At 39.2% G+C, this 14,387-nt stretch overlaps 1 protein-coding gene across 1 annotated transcript in view; it reads left to right on the top strand.

Moving 5' to 3' along the window:
- The window catches only part of LOC122806377 (EF-hand and coiled-coil domain-containing protein 1-like), a 194,772-nt gene that overhangs the window by 114,954 nt on the left and 65,431 nt on the right, over nt 1-14,387 (top strand). The window contains exon 3 of the mRNA XM_044076731.1: nt 6,114-6,213. Within this exon, the coding sequence (XP_043932666.1) occupies nt 6,114-6,213 (100 nt within the window). The remainder of the gene's footprint in view (nt 1-6,113; nt 6,214-14,387) is intronic.

Raw genomic sequence — 14,387 nt, forward strand, 5'->3', positions numbered from 1 at the left:
CACTTCAGTCTCCTGTTCAAGGCCCTATGCCTAAAAAACAGATGCTCAAGATGGCTGAAGATTTGATTTCTCTTATCAGGGGTTCTCAGCCTCCTCCTGACAAAAGGCCTAGACAAGAGGAAGAATCTGCTTCCTCTGAACAACTGTCTATTTCTTCGGATTCCTCTGAGGACCAAGACTATTCCTTCTCTCCTTATGAAGATTCTGATGCTGAGGGCTCTATTCCCTCAGCTTCCCCTCCAGAAGATTACTCTTCTGGGGAAACTTTACACACTATGAGGGAACATTTTCACTGGGAAGGTCAGGATTACTCTGATTTCAAGAAAAGGCTCAGAGAGTTTCTTTTACTCCCCCAACACAGACCTTTCTTTTACTCCCCCAACACAGACCTTTCTTTTACTCCCCCAACACAGACCTCTAGCCATCCCTCCGGTTTTGGACATTGTGGATGATGTCTGTTTAGAATCCAGTTTCAATCCTGACTCTCTGCCTCCTGCCCCGGCCAAGCCTGACAGATACTACAGAGTACCTGATTCCCACAAATGTCTTTATAAAAGCCCAGTAGCTGACCCAGAGACTACCTCCCAGGGTCCCAAGGGGGCTAAGGCTTCCATGGCTAAAAATCAGTACCTTCTGAAAGGGATTCAAGAGCACTAGACAGATGGGGAAAAGGGTTTACACCTCAGCCACTTTAGTTATGAGAGCTCTAAACTGTCAATTTCATATGCTTAAGTATCAGCATTTTCTGATCTCTCAGTTAAAACAAAAGATAACCACCCTCCCTCAACAATCTGAATTGAAAGAAGTACAGGATTTGTTGCACGCCACCGAGCAGGTGGGCAAACATACCTTACAATGTGGGTTTGATTCTTTAGAGGCCTCCTGCAGAGCAGCTGTCACTGGATCAGTTATACGTAGGCATGCCTGGTTAAAGGAACAAAGTCTGCCTGATCATGTTAAAGCAAAACTACTAGATGCTCCCTTACAGCAGGATGTTCTTTTTGGTGTTAAAGCAGAAGAAGTTTTAAAGAAAATGGAAGATAAGGCAAAATCAATGCAGACAGTCAAAGATTTCCTACAGGTACAACCTCCTCGCTTCAGCAGAAACTGGCCAACAAAAAATTGGTCCTTTCCAGCCACTAACAGGCCTCAGAGGGGTAAATACAGGCACCCAAGGGGCAGAGGACAACCACAAGCTCAGTATAAACCTCGCTAATGGGGCACTCCAACCCAGAAGGGAGGAGAAGACAGGTCTCCACCCACCAGAAGGCAAACTCAATGACTTGCACCTCAGCTGGCCAAACAAAGCGCTTTTGTCAGCCCCCCTGTGGGGAAAACTAGCACTATTTGCAGACAACTGGCACATGGTCACAAAGGACAAATGGGTCCTAGACATAATTTTACGAGGATACAGATTCCACTTTCACACCTTGCCAATAAAAAGAGGAATGCCAAACCTGCCACAAAATCAAAGGGCAGAGGCTCAAAAACAAATTACAGCTCTCATGGCCATGAGAGCCATTCAAAGGGTACCAACTCAAGAGCAAGGCCAAGGATTTTACTCAAGACTCTTCCTAGTACCCAGAAAAGAAAATGCTTGGAGACCAATTCTGGATCTTTCTATTTTAAACACTTACTTACAAGTTCCCAAATTCAAGATGCTAACACTACATCAGCTACTTCCCATGTTGGGCAAGGAAGCATGGCTGGTAACGTTGGACCTCAAGGAGGCATACCTGCATGTCCCTATCGGACAAAGTTGCAGAAGATACCTCCGTTTCATTGCAGGTTCAACCCATTATCAATTCTCTGCACTGCCCTTTGGCTTATCTACTGCGCCCAGAGTATTCACAAAATGCCTGGCACCAGTAATTGCATACTGCAGACAAAGAGGAATTCAAATATATCCATACCTGGACGACTGCCTCATCCAAACAGAAAGAAAAGACATTCTCTTACAACATCTGACTTTTGTGAAGCATCTACTAAATTGTCTGGGGTACACAGTAAACAAAAAGAAGTCAAAACTAGTACCCTCACAAAAAATGACATTCCTGGGTGCCAGCTTGGATACAACGGCCCAGAAGGCTTATCTTACACCAGACAAGCAATTACAACTGACTCAGTATTTCAACACAATGGCAACAAAGACCCAATTAACTGCAAGAAAAATTCTGCAGGCTTTGGGCTTCATGGCATCTTGCTTTCTGATAATACCATTTGCAAAACTGCATATGAGGAAATTACAGTGGTACCTAAAAAGCGTATGGTCTCAACACAGCCACAGCTTGGACACTGCCTTCAACAGGAATTTCTATGGTGGTCACAGACATGTCACCTCAACAAGGGTCAGCCTTTCACCTCGCCCCCACCCAGGCAAACTATCACAACAGATGCTTCAGACTATGCCTGGGGGGCACACATGGCAGGGCAATGCATTCAAGGCCTATGGACTGCAGAACAAAGAAAACTGCACATAAACCAAAAAGAGATGCTAGCTGTACAGAAAGCTCTGACAGCCTTCAAGGAACTACTACAGCCTGGACAACTTGCAATAAAGACGGACAACACCACAGTATGTGGTACATAAACAAACAAGGGGGCACACATTCCTACCCTCTTTGCAGGCAAGCAATAATCTTATGGAACACAGCTCTGGCCTACTAAGTCCAGTTACAAGCTCAATTCCTGCCAGGACAGAAAAACACATTGGCAGACGACCTAAGCAGAAACATCAAAGATCCCCACGAGTGGAAGCTAGATCCCCAAATATTTGCAATGATAACTCAAAGATGGGGCCTACCAAATATAGACCTGTTTGCCAGTCCTCAAAACTACCAGCTGACAAAATTTTGTACAAGGACATTCCGCCATCAAGCTTGGAAAGTGGATGCTCTCTCCTTCAGTTGGAAAAACCTGACAGCATATGCCTTTCCTCCATTATCTCTTCTTACAAAGGTTCTTTTGAAGGTCAAAAAGGAAGAAACCTCGAATGATACTCATAGCCCCAGACTGGCCACGCCAGCACTGGTACCCGCTATTGAAGAATATGGCTCACAGTCCACCATGAATATTGCCTCAAATGCCTCATTTGCTCATGCAGCAAGACAAACAGATTCTACACAGCCAGATCTAAACCTTAAACCTGGCTGCATGGCAAATCAATTAAGCATCCAACCAGCCCCTCTTTCACAAGCAGTACTGGATGTTATTCTAGAAGCCAGGAGGCCAAGCACCAGGAAGGCTTACTCGGACAAATGAAAAAGGTTTTCTGCTTGGAACCAAGCTAAAGGCCAAGACACAACTCAGCCTCATATGCCTCACATCCTGCAGTATTTAGCTGAGATGTTGCATAAAGGACTTTCCTTCTCCTCAATTAAAATCCATGCTTCAGCTATTTCAGCTCACTACGATACAAATCCACCTTTATTTTCAAATCCACTCCTAAGGCAGTTCCTCAGAGGAGCAAAAAACATTAGACCACCTAGAAGAGCTCCTACACCAACATGGGACCTCAACTTTGTTCTGGAAAAACTAACGCTACCTCCCTTTGAACCAGCTTTTTCTGCAGACCTTCAGTTCCTATCTTGGAAGACTGCCCTGCTCCTGGCAATAACTTCTGCTAGGAGAGTTTCAGAATTACAGGCACTTATGGCAGTGGAACCTTTCCTCATTTTTCATCAAGACAGAGTTTCTCTATGAACTAATCCTTCCTTCATGCCTAAGGTGGTTTCCAGTGTAGCTTTAAATCAAACCATCCATCTACCCACTTTCTTCCCCAATCCACAGAACAAAGGTGAGAGACTCCTGCATTCCTTGGACATTCACAGGCAGCTTCAATACTACTTGGATAAAACTAAGGCTTTCAGAAAAACTGACCAGCTCTTTGTTTCCTATGCTACAGCTTCTCAAGGGAGGGCCATATCCAAGCAAACCATTTCTAAATGGATAGGCCATTGCATACGATTCTGCTATACCCATCATGGGAAACCAGTTCCTCCTACCATTAGATCTCACTCTACCAGGGCAACAGCTACCTCTACAGCCTTTCTCAGGGGGGTTCCTACTAAGGAAATTTTAGAAGCTGCAACTTGGAGTTCTGTACATACCTTCACCAAACACTATCACTTACCTCTTTACTCTAAGTCCAGGGCAGGCTTCGCCACTGCAGTTCTGCAGGGCCTCATTGCCTCCACTAACCCTCTATGATGCCTCCACCCTACCTTAGTTTTGGGACTCGACACAAGTGTGATGACTGCAGCAGGGTAACACGATGAACATAGTACAGTTTTGTACCTACCATAAATGTAGATGTTCGAGTGTTCACCCTGCTGCAGTCCAGGTTACCCTCCCTCCAACCCCTCTGATCTACTGGCTAAATCTTTGCTATGCCTTACTGATGTATTTGCTTATAGCTGAAGGGATTTTGTGTTTGTACAGTGTTCTCACCTATTGGCACTAATTTGGATCACCTTTTGGGGGCACCTGACATCTGGGGCAAGAAAAACTGAAGAAAATGGCGTTGGTTGCAATATATGTACCCCTGGCGCACTGAAGTCAGGGATGAGGCGACAGCAACCGACGTCGGACCAAGACTTTGAAAATCCGGCCGGACTGCGGGACTGCCTGATGACAGGATAACCCAAGTGTGATGACTGCAGCAGGGTGAACACTCGAACATCTACATTTATGGTAGGTACAAAACTGTACTTTATTTTCCAATCCCTTTCCACTATTTTTTTAAACAGGAGACATCTTTATCGCATTATCACTTATGACATAGGCAATCATACATTTATATAAATGAAATCAAACCATACTGGCATATTTTCAGTTGTAAACATTGTACATAACATTGAATCTTTTACACAGTCATTGCCAGTTGAACATTGCATCGCTCATTTGATTCCTACCATCCCTTAAACATCATTCCACCTTCAAAACATTTTTCTGCATAATTTGCTCCTACCTTTTTCTGAAGATGCCACTTCCAGTTCTTTTCTCTCTTACTACACTCACTACTTCTACTTCAGTTGGTTTAGACTTTGATTTCCATTTTCTAGTAATTCCTTTTTTTTTGGCAGCCACTAGAATTAAACCTAGCAAGGCCTTACTGTGTCTAGGCAATTCCAGTTCTATATCACAGATTTAATAAAAAAAATGTTGTTAGTTACACCAGTTCACTCACCCAGTATTTCTGACCGTTGAAACCCAGTGTTACACCTGCAAAGTACGTTTGCAAGCTGGCTTTCTCCCAGTACCCTTGCCTCTTTTATATGTATAAAATATGTGACTGTTGTTCCTCAGAGTAGGGGCAATTTTCCAAAGTATCACCATTTCAAAATTGCCACATTTACACTTGCAGTTCCTTTGCTCCAAAGATCAAAATTTTTATCCTTGCAATTTCACCAGACATCCATATTTGTTGTTTACATTACCAAATAATGAACTATCACTTGTAACAGACTGCACACACATTCTATCCAATGACAGACTACTACAGAAAGAAAATTTTATTTCCTCAAAGGTGAAAGTGTTGGATAAATCAGTCAGGAGGATGGAAGTTTGAGTTAGGTCATTTGACATATTTGTGTAACTCTAGCCCCCCTCCCCCCAACGGAGAAATTGAAGTTTGAGAGCTTCTCTTTGTTAAGCTGCCCAGTACTTGTGAATCTGCACAGACTTCACAAATAGGTACACTTGGCATCATGACATGATGTCTGACATGTTTTTATTTTTCTATTATAGGTACAGCATTAGTATTTGTATAACACATCATATGCCTTAAGTATCCATGGAGTAACAGTGTAGAATAAATACCTAATGGGATGCTGTAAGAACAGGTGATGCTAAATACCTCAAACCAGGTATGAGTAGTAGAAGATGCATTGTCATCTATGTATCTGTGTCTATTATTAATGGCTGCTGAATAAATAATCTCAAGTAGAATATTGTCACAAGGCATGTTAAGCTATTTGTTGTAGTATCATGTTCTATGTGAAATATATCCTAAAACAAAAATCAAACAAAAATACATATGAGTCTAGATAGCCTGCACTTCCATAATTATGTAACTTGCAGTGTGACTATTTTTTTTTTTTTTTTCATTTTAGGCCTCGCTGTTGTCCAGGGTGGCAGGTAAATTATCAAACCTGTAATCATAGCAATTGGTTGAGCAGCTCCAATACTGCAACATCTGTGCTTCAAAGTCAGGTGAGGATTCCTGAGTGTTTGAGTAAGAAAGATGAGCAAAAAAAAGATTGCAGTACGTGAAGAATCAGTCAACTAACAGCTGCTAATTTTATAATGCAATCCAAAGAAATGTGGGTAAATAAGTAAACTGAATGCAGTGCGGCATATTTAATGACTGGATGTTGTTCTGTCTTCTGCTTTTCCAACAGGTTCTTGCAGACATTAGTTTTCTAGTGCAGGTGATGTGAAGTACTGCTGGCTAACTTAAAACATCAGATATAATCAGGTTCCAAACCCAGCAGAATAGTTAGCTGCTGTGTGCTGCTACCATTCCACAAAAACCTTGATTGCTAATTTTATACCGCATGCTTTGAAAAATGTCTTACCCCAACTGAATTAAAGCAGATGTTTGCTGATGTCAACAAAAATAAAGAAAAGAAACAATGTAAATTTGTTACACTTGTTTGAAAAAGAGCAGACAAAAGCATTCTGAATACTATTTATAGTTTCATAGACAGGCCATTATAAGTCAAGTCAAGTCATTTTCCATTTTTGTGCTCAAATTAACCAATCCTGCTTTGTATTAAATTGGTCTTAAGCATCCCATGGTGGATAATTATATATCACATCTAGAGAGATTAACTGGGATCATACCATAGATACTTTGAGGGGATCCATGTGTCCGAAACAGCATTTAGGAGCTGCCTCTGGCCATTTGTGTTCCTCGGCTAAATGTTCTGTTACCCATCCGTAGACCCAAATTTTGCTTGATTATGGAGAGGGATGAGCTTTGTTTTACATGGATAGTGAGTCTGTTCCAGAGCAGTGGTATCCTCTGGAAAATATTCTGTCCCTCTAATCACTTCTTTTGGTTCCATAGACAGAGTATTTCTGATGTCATCTGACTTGCTGATTTGCGGTAAATCCATCAGTAATGGGTCAAAGATGGTCATGTATGCCACACACAAGTCTTACTCGGATACAATTTTACTATCACAAATATCCATTTATATCTTAAAGGTGCCATGTGCAATATATATATATATATATATATATATATATGTCACAGAGGTGACAGACACTAAAGCAATGGCCTCCACACACACACACACACACACACACACACACACACACACACACACACACACATTTGGTTAATATTGTGTGTGTGTGTGTGTGTGTGTGTGTGTGTGTTTCTGTTTTTGTGTATTTCTGCTTCCTTTCACATTTTCAAGAGAGTTAGGTTGTGCCATGCAGACAGACATACTACATTGCTGGCAAGCAGTGTTTTGGCATACAATTGCACTCTGTTTTACCATACATTACAGAGTATTTGCCCATATTTGCATTGCTAGGCACTTGTTTGACCTATATCATTATGTTTTATGTTGCACTGTTCTGCATAATATATGAAACATGACATACAAGTCTCCCTTCCAATGTAGTTCTATAGTCGCTGTGCACTAGGCCATTTTTTCGCACTTTGGTTATAATGCTGCTGACATTATTTTCACTGTCTGTGCCTGCATGCATTTGCTTTTCAGTATATGCATTTACTTATCACTGCCAGTATGCATGTGTGTCTGTGGTATCAACTTGAGTACGTCATTGTAAGTAAAATGTTCATATCTGCATGTAAGGAGGTTATTTTTGCATGTGTTGCTGCTCCTGATTAGTACCAGCAGTGACGTGGTTGGGCAGTGGCAGCTGTCCAGTTATAATGCACTGACAAATAGTTCCACTGATGGCTCCGTGGCCCAGTCTGTATCTCTGTGTCCCATAGATGCTATTATGTAAGCTTTATTGCATATGTTTCATACCACTATCAAGTTGATTCATGTCAGTAAACCCCACTGTTCTGTATTCTAACTGTATGTTGTGCTTGGATCACATCTCATGTTTTGCAGACCTTCTTTCAGTACATTAGATCTATGTATTGAGTGAACATGTATGAATCCTGCCTAGAAAACACATGGTTAATACTACTAAAAATGCACTACTCACTGATAAGGTAGCGGTAAGCAAAAAATCAAAGTAAAGAAAAATCAAACCGCTACTCCACAGCTTTTTCAAAATATATTATGAAAAGTTTTATTAAAATATATTAAAACTTGTTTCAAAGGCAATTCTGAGTATCAGGTTTGCCAACAGTCAACACAATTTCTTCTCAGTAAGAACGCCACTGCATTCAAAATGCGAGCACGAATGTTCTGTTTTTCAACAAACGAAGCATATGCAGCAAAAGTCCTTCAATGCGCTCAGTACTTTAGATATCTCTGCGGTATTAGTCACTTAACTGAAGCAAAAACAGATGCTGCATTGTTAAGTATTCAATTTTTTCAAAGCCAGACAAATTTAAAAGGTTGACCTGGCAAAGATTCCACATGGAAGCGAGTATGCATAAGCAGGTTATTCCGAGAGGAATGAGATTCAAGTGTATGCCTAGTTACGGCAACTAATATCCAGAGTTATTGGCAAAGTGGCAGCAATAAATCTGGAAACCAGTTTCCGTTATATGCGCCTGTTAATAGAGTTTTTTAAACCAGAAGAGCAAAGAATCACGAATTTGATTCAAGAGAAGCAGGCTGAATTAGAGAAGTTTGCTTTAACTGACTCTCAGTTAGTGAAGTTAGAGACATTACAATTTAATTTGAATATGTATGAGACAAGAATAAAAGAACAGAAGATCAAGAAATTATCCAGGGACATCACAGATTTTAGGAATGGTCGGATATTTGAATGGCCCAGAGAGGAAAGACGAAATGACTCACGTCCACCAAAGAAAATTGAAAAGAAGAGTAATATAGGAGAGTTCACTAGGGAATGGCAACTTACAGATATTAAAGAACATATACCCCAAGAAGGTCTGCGAACTGCACCTGTTGAATTGGACCCCATAGAAGGGATTCGTGTTGTAGCTTCAGAAGGGATGACTCTCCATGCTACTACTTCCCTAGAACAGGGAGATAAATCCATTGAAGCAGGTAGTTCATTGGAAGCGGTTGATAAATCCATGGACATAGGTACCTTTCCTAAGAAAGGGGTTAATCATATTTCATTGAATCAGCATTTGCCGGTTTTCCTGAAACAGAATTTTTACAAGAATCCGCGGGCAATGAGTCAGGACAGGAAACGAAAGAAAACAATGAATTAAATAAAAATTCATTAGTCATTAACCTTTCCACATATTCCTTAAAGATGGATGAAATAAGTCTGTTGGAGAGAGGTTTAACTTTTATTCCTTGTCTAAAATCGGACTTGAGTGAATTTGCCATAGATATGAAATACTTTGCACGTAATGTAACTTTGAAAAGCATTTTTGGGAATAAAGAACAAGAGAGTAAAACACTTAGGAAACCGCATTTGTACCTATGAATCATCCAGCAGTGGAGTTATTTTCTTGCATGTGCACTGATGCAGTAGAGCAACTAAGGATGAGCATGGGTGTCCAACACTACCACAATTTAACATCTCAAGAAAGACAAGCCATGATAGATCTGCAACGTAATGATGAGATTGTGATAAAACCAGCAGACAAAGGGGGGAGCTATTGTAGTTCTTTCTTCTGAATGATACAGGAAAAAGATGGCTGAGATGCTAAAAGACACAACAACTTATCAGGAAGTTGATGCTAAAAGCATGGAGAAACACATTGCAAAGATCCAGGACTTACTATATTTTATGTTCATAGAAGGTAGTATAAGTAATGATCAATATTGTTTCTTCAAGATGGAACATCCTACTGTTCCCTCTATCGGCGGATTACCTAAGGTACATAAAGACCCCTTTAATCCACCACTACGCCCTATAGTATCTGGGCAAGGATGGTTAACTGAATCTATGTCATTATTTGTAGAGAGGAACCTTAAAGAGATCTTGCTTTAATATTCCCAGTGTTATCAGAGATACAGATGACTTCCTGAAGAAGTTAACAGAATCCCTAGGAGCTCTAAAGGAGAAAGGAAATTTGTTGTTGACCACTATGGATGTTACTAGTTTATTTATGTCAATACCCAATGATCTTGGAGTTGAAGCAGTAAGAAAGATCATTGAGGGAGCAAATAGAAATAGCAAAAATGCTAATTTAATATGTTCTTTACTAGAAATCATACTGGACACGAATCTGTTCTGTTATGGACAATCCATCTATTGGCAACGATGGGGGGTTGCAGTGGGCACGACCTGTGCCAACAGTTATGCGAACATTGTCCTTTCAGATTGGGAAAATAAATTTGTTCTAAGTAATCTCAGTCCTTGGTTTCAGAATGTTAAATTCTATGGCCGTTTTGTAGACTACCTTTTCCTTCTTTGGGAAGGGGATGAAACTTAATTCCCTGTCAGTCCAACAATATTTGAATGAAACTACATCATTTTTAAAATTCACAAGTCAATATTCACGTGACTCAGTGAATTTTTTAGATCTAAATGTGAATTTAAATCAAGATGGGACAATAGAGACAACACTTTACAGGAAACCTACTTGGAGAAATCAATATCTTCATAAAAGTAGTATGCATCCAAGATATGTGACTAGTAATATTATGAAGAATGAGGTCTCAAGAATTACTAAGAGATGTACGCAGGAGTCATTAATTCAACAAGAGGTAGCTAACTTACAAGACTGTCTACAAGCACGAGGATATTCAAAGACAGATACTGAACTGAATATGAAGAAACCATGTATGGGGAACGTACAGTATTCTGATGTATCCCAGATAGAAAAGAAGCGGAATTTACCTTTACACGATTAAGTGTCACATATAGTATGGATAATAAACAGATTAAAGAAATTATTAGCAAGTTTTGGCCTATTCTCACTCAGGATCTGAAACTGTATTCTATAGTAGGGGAAAATCCACACTATAGTTATAAAAATAAGAAAAACATCAAACGTCTCTTATGTATGAAAGATGGTTTTCAGAGACCTGCTATAGTAAGAAGAAAAGGAACTTTTCAATGTGGCAATTGTTCTGCTTGTGGACATATTGATAGGACATCCAGGAATGGATAGAGACTTTATTTTTAACTGTAAGGCTACCTGTGCTACAAAAAATGTTGTTTACTTGGCTACCTGTAAAGAATGTCCGTCATTTTATGTTGGAAAAACCAACCTGATTTTTAGGAAGAGGTTATTACGGCATCTAGGAGATATTCGAAGAGAGGATGCTCATAATGCCTTGGCGGTACATGTATCAAGTTTTCCCAGCCATAGCTTTCTCTTCAAAGTTATTGAAAAAATACCTGAGGGCATTAAAAGAGGTGACATTACCAATAAAACTGAGATTTGTGAAACCAAATGGATAGTAAATCTATGGGCAGATCGAGCTCCTGGCTTGAATGCAGTTATTCCACTCAAACCTATACTTAAAGCAAGGAGACCTACTATTGGTTGAGTAGTAGGTGTGTTACTGGATTATGATGCTGAATGGATGGAGATAATTGGGAAGAAGGTGTTGTCTGCTATTTTGAATTCCATTGGTTAAAATTTTGATATAAATAGTAATGGTGTCCCTATTTAGTATGATCTGATGAAGGTTTTACCGAAAGCTCTTATCGTATGTTAATTTGGGACGTTATATCTGTGTTTTAAACTCAAGGAAAGTTTTATCTGAATTTTGCTATGTAGAGTATTGTGTGGAAGATTTTTATTATGTTGAATATCTGAAGTGAAGTAGAGTTTGAAAAACATTCTGAAAGCTTCAGTTTTGCATACAATTGAGCAAGGAAATGTTTATGGTTCCTGTGAAGTACTTTATACTGTGAGAGAGTTCGGAGCATTCAAGGTCCTGTTAAGTTGGTCTGGCTTTGAAAAAATTGAATTCTACTTAACAGTGCAACATCTGTTTTCGCTTCAGTTAAGCGACTAATATCACAGAGATATCTAAAGTACTGAGTGCATTGAAGGACTTTTGCTGCATATGCTTCGTTTGTTGAAAAACAGAACATTCGTGCTCGCATTTTGAATGCAGTGGCGTTCTTACTGAGAAGAAATTGTGTTGACTGTTGGCAAACCTGATACTCAGAATTGCCTTTGAAACAAGTTTTAATATATTTTAATAAAACTTTTCATAATATATTTTGAAAAAGCTATGGAGTAGCAGTTTGATTTTTCTTTACTTAGAAAACACATGGTTGGACTGAAATTTTAAAGTATGGCATTATACATAGTGGCAGTATACTGTCAAAACCATTTTTAAACTTAATATCTTCTCTCTCTCTTTCTGTTTAAGATTAGTTATACTTAAAATTATTTTTGTTTTTATTTACATTTCACAGATGCCAAATATGTTTCAAAGACTATTGGTATTGTATTCCTTTATGCTTCCAATCAGCATGAGTACACATTTGAGTAAAGAGACAACAGCCATATTTGGTGATTTGAAATGGATAAGTGTATATCATCACAGGAGAAATGCAGACTTTTCTTAAAAACTAAAAGGTTTGGTAATCTGTCTCCTTAATGTGCCATGATATGCAGCCCTTCAGTGAATAACTCACACCAGTAAAGGCCATGCTGTGCTCCTTACATACCTGATTCTGCACTGGTTTGTCACATCACTAAGTACAGCCTTGCTGTGTTATAAAATGCTCAACTTGCCAAAATGATTGTTAGCATTTACCCTAGTAGTAGCTACCAAATGAGCAAAAGTCCCAAAAGAGATTGAGTACCCATCCAGAAATGCCCTGGTAAAATATAGAATCCCCAGTGTGACATTTGCAGACTTTCATTTATTATGTCATCACTGGAGATATGCAGTGTTCCTCTAAAGTAAACCTTAAAAAAAAGTTCATACTTGAGATATTATTCCTCAGATGGATATGCTATGATAAAGATAAGTTTGACAGTGGAATTTCCTTCTGTAGTGTTTTTCTATGGAAACTATTATAATAAAAAGAATCACTGGCAGAAAAAAGCTTGGGTATCAGGCCAGACTATGCTCTGATGTTGCAGTAATGAAACTTGATCAGATAATGTGCAAATAGTAGCTAGGGTGGCCTAATGGTTAAAGTGTTTGCCTTACAAACACAAGGTGCAGGGTTTGAGTCTCACAAGGGATAATTGGCTAGGCTTAAAATGGCTCGCAAGTGCAGTTAGCTTAGTACTAACCTATGAACCTATAGTCACAAAATGAACAGCATTATGCGCATTGACTTTATCATTCAGACTTTTCCATATTGCAGTATGCTCCAGATTGCAATAAAACTGTCATTTTGCAGTTTTTGTTTGTTTGTTTACTTAGCTCCATTTGTTTACTATTATAGTCCTACTGGGCAAATAACAAAAACCCTTTTTCAGTGAAGACCCAGGAAAAAAAACACAAGTTTTTTAAAGTAATACAATCTATGTTATACATAAGGACATAATCACAAAAAAGCCAGAAGAATTGTTTATTCTGTTTAATACAATATTAAAAAAATGCAAATATGCTGATTTAGATCCCATAGGCATTATTCTCATACTAACTCTGAGCAGAAACCTTTGGCAGGCTGATAACTGCTTATGAAAGCTCTTTACAAAAGGTTTTAGAAATGTAAATTGAAACTTTATAGCAAAACTGCTTAAAGCAGTCATTGTGCATTTTCTTCACTACACTTTGAAGATTTGATAAATTAATGGTTAAAAGGGGGCATCTTTAATCTGAAAGATTACTAGGTTAATAATGGCCTGTCCTGATTGACAAAACCAAATTCAGCCTTTCCAGAGATAGATATAAAGATTATTTTATTGCATGAAATAGTTTGTATGTATCCTGTAGCCAAGGGTACAGGGTTTGATTCTTCCCACCTCCAATTTCTTACTGGGTGACTCATAGGTTCATTTGTTTAGTTAGTTAGTTAATTTGACCTTTGGTACACATTTTAGTGGAGGCCCAGGGAGAAAAGTTCCACAGCAGATTCAAAAGGATTTAAATGGTAGTTGAGTAATTTATATACAAGAGGAGAAAAGCCCTACAACAGATTGAATATTTTACAGTGAACTGGGGAGAAAGGCTTCACATAGCACACATAAGACACACACACACATTGTGCAATAGCTGATAAGTAAATTAATATGGACAGTGCAGTGGTGCAGCGGTAGTGCTGTTGCCTCACAGCAAGAGGTTCTCTGGTTTGATTCTCGGCTTGGGTGCCTTCTGTGAAAAATAGAGTATTCTGCTGACAAAAGAGACAGAGTAATAAAATGAGATGAGGTG

This window comes from Protopterus annectens, chromosome 7.part0, assembly GCF_019279795.1.
Source record: "Protopterus annectens isolate FY-2018-M chromosome 7.part0, PAN1.0, whole genome shotgun sequence".
In the NCBI taxonomy this organism is placed as follows: domain Eukaryota; kingdom Metazoa; phylum Chordata; order Ceratodontiformes; family Protopteridae; genus Protopterus; species Protopterus annectens.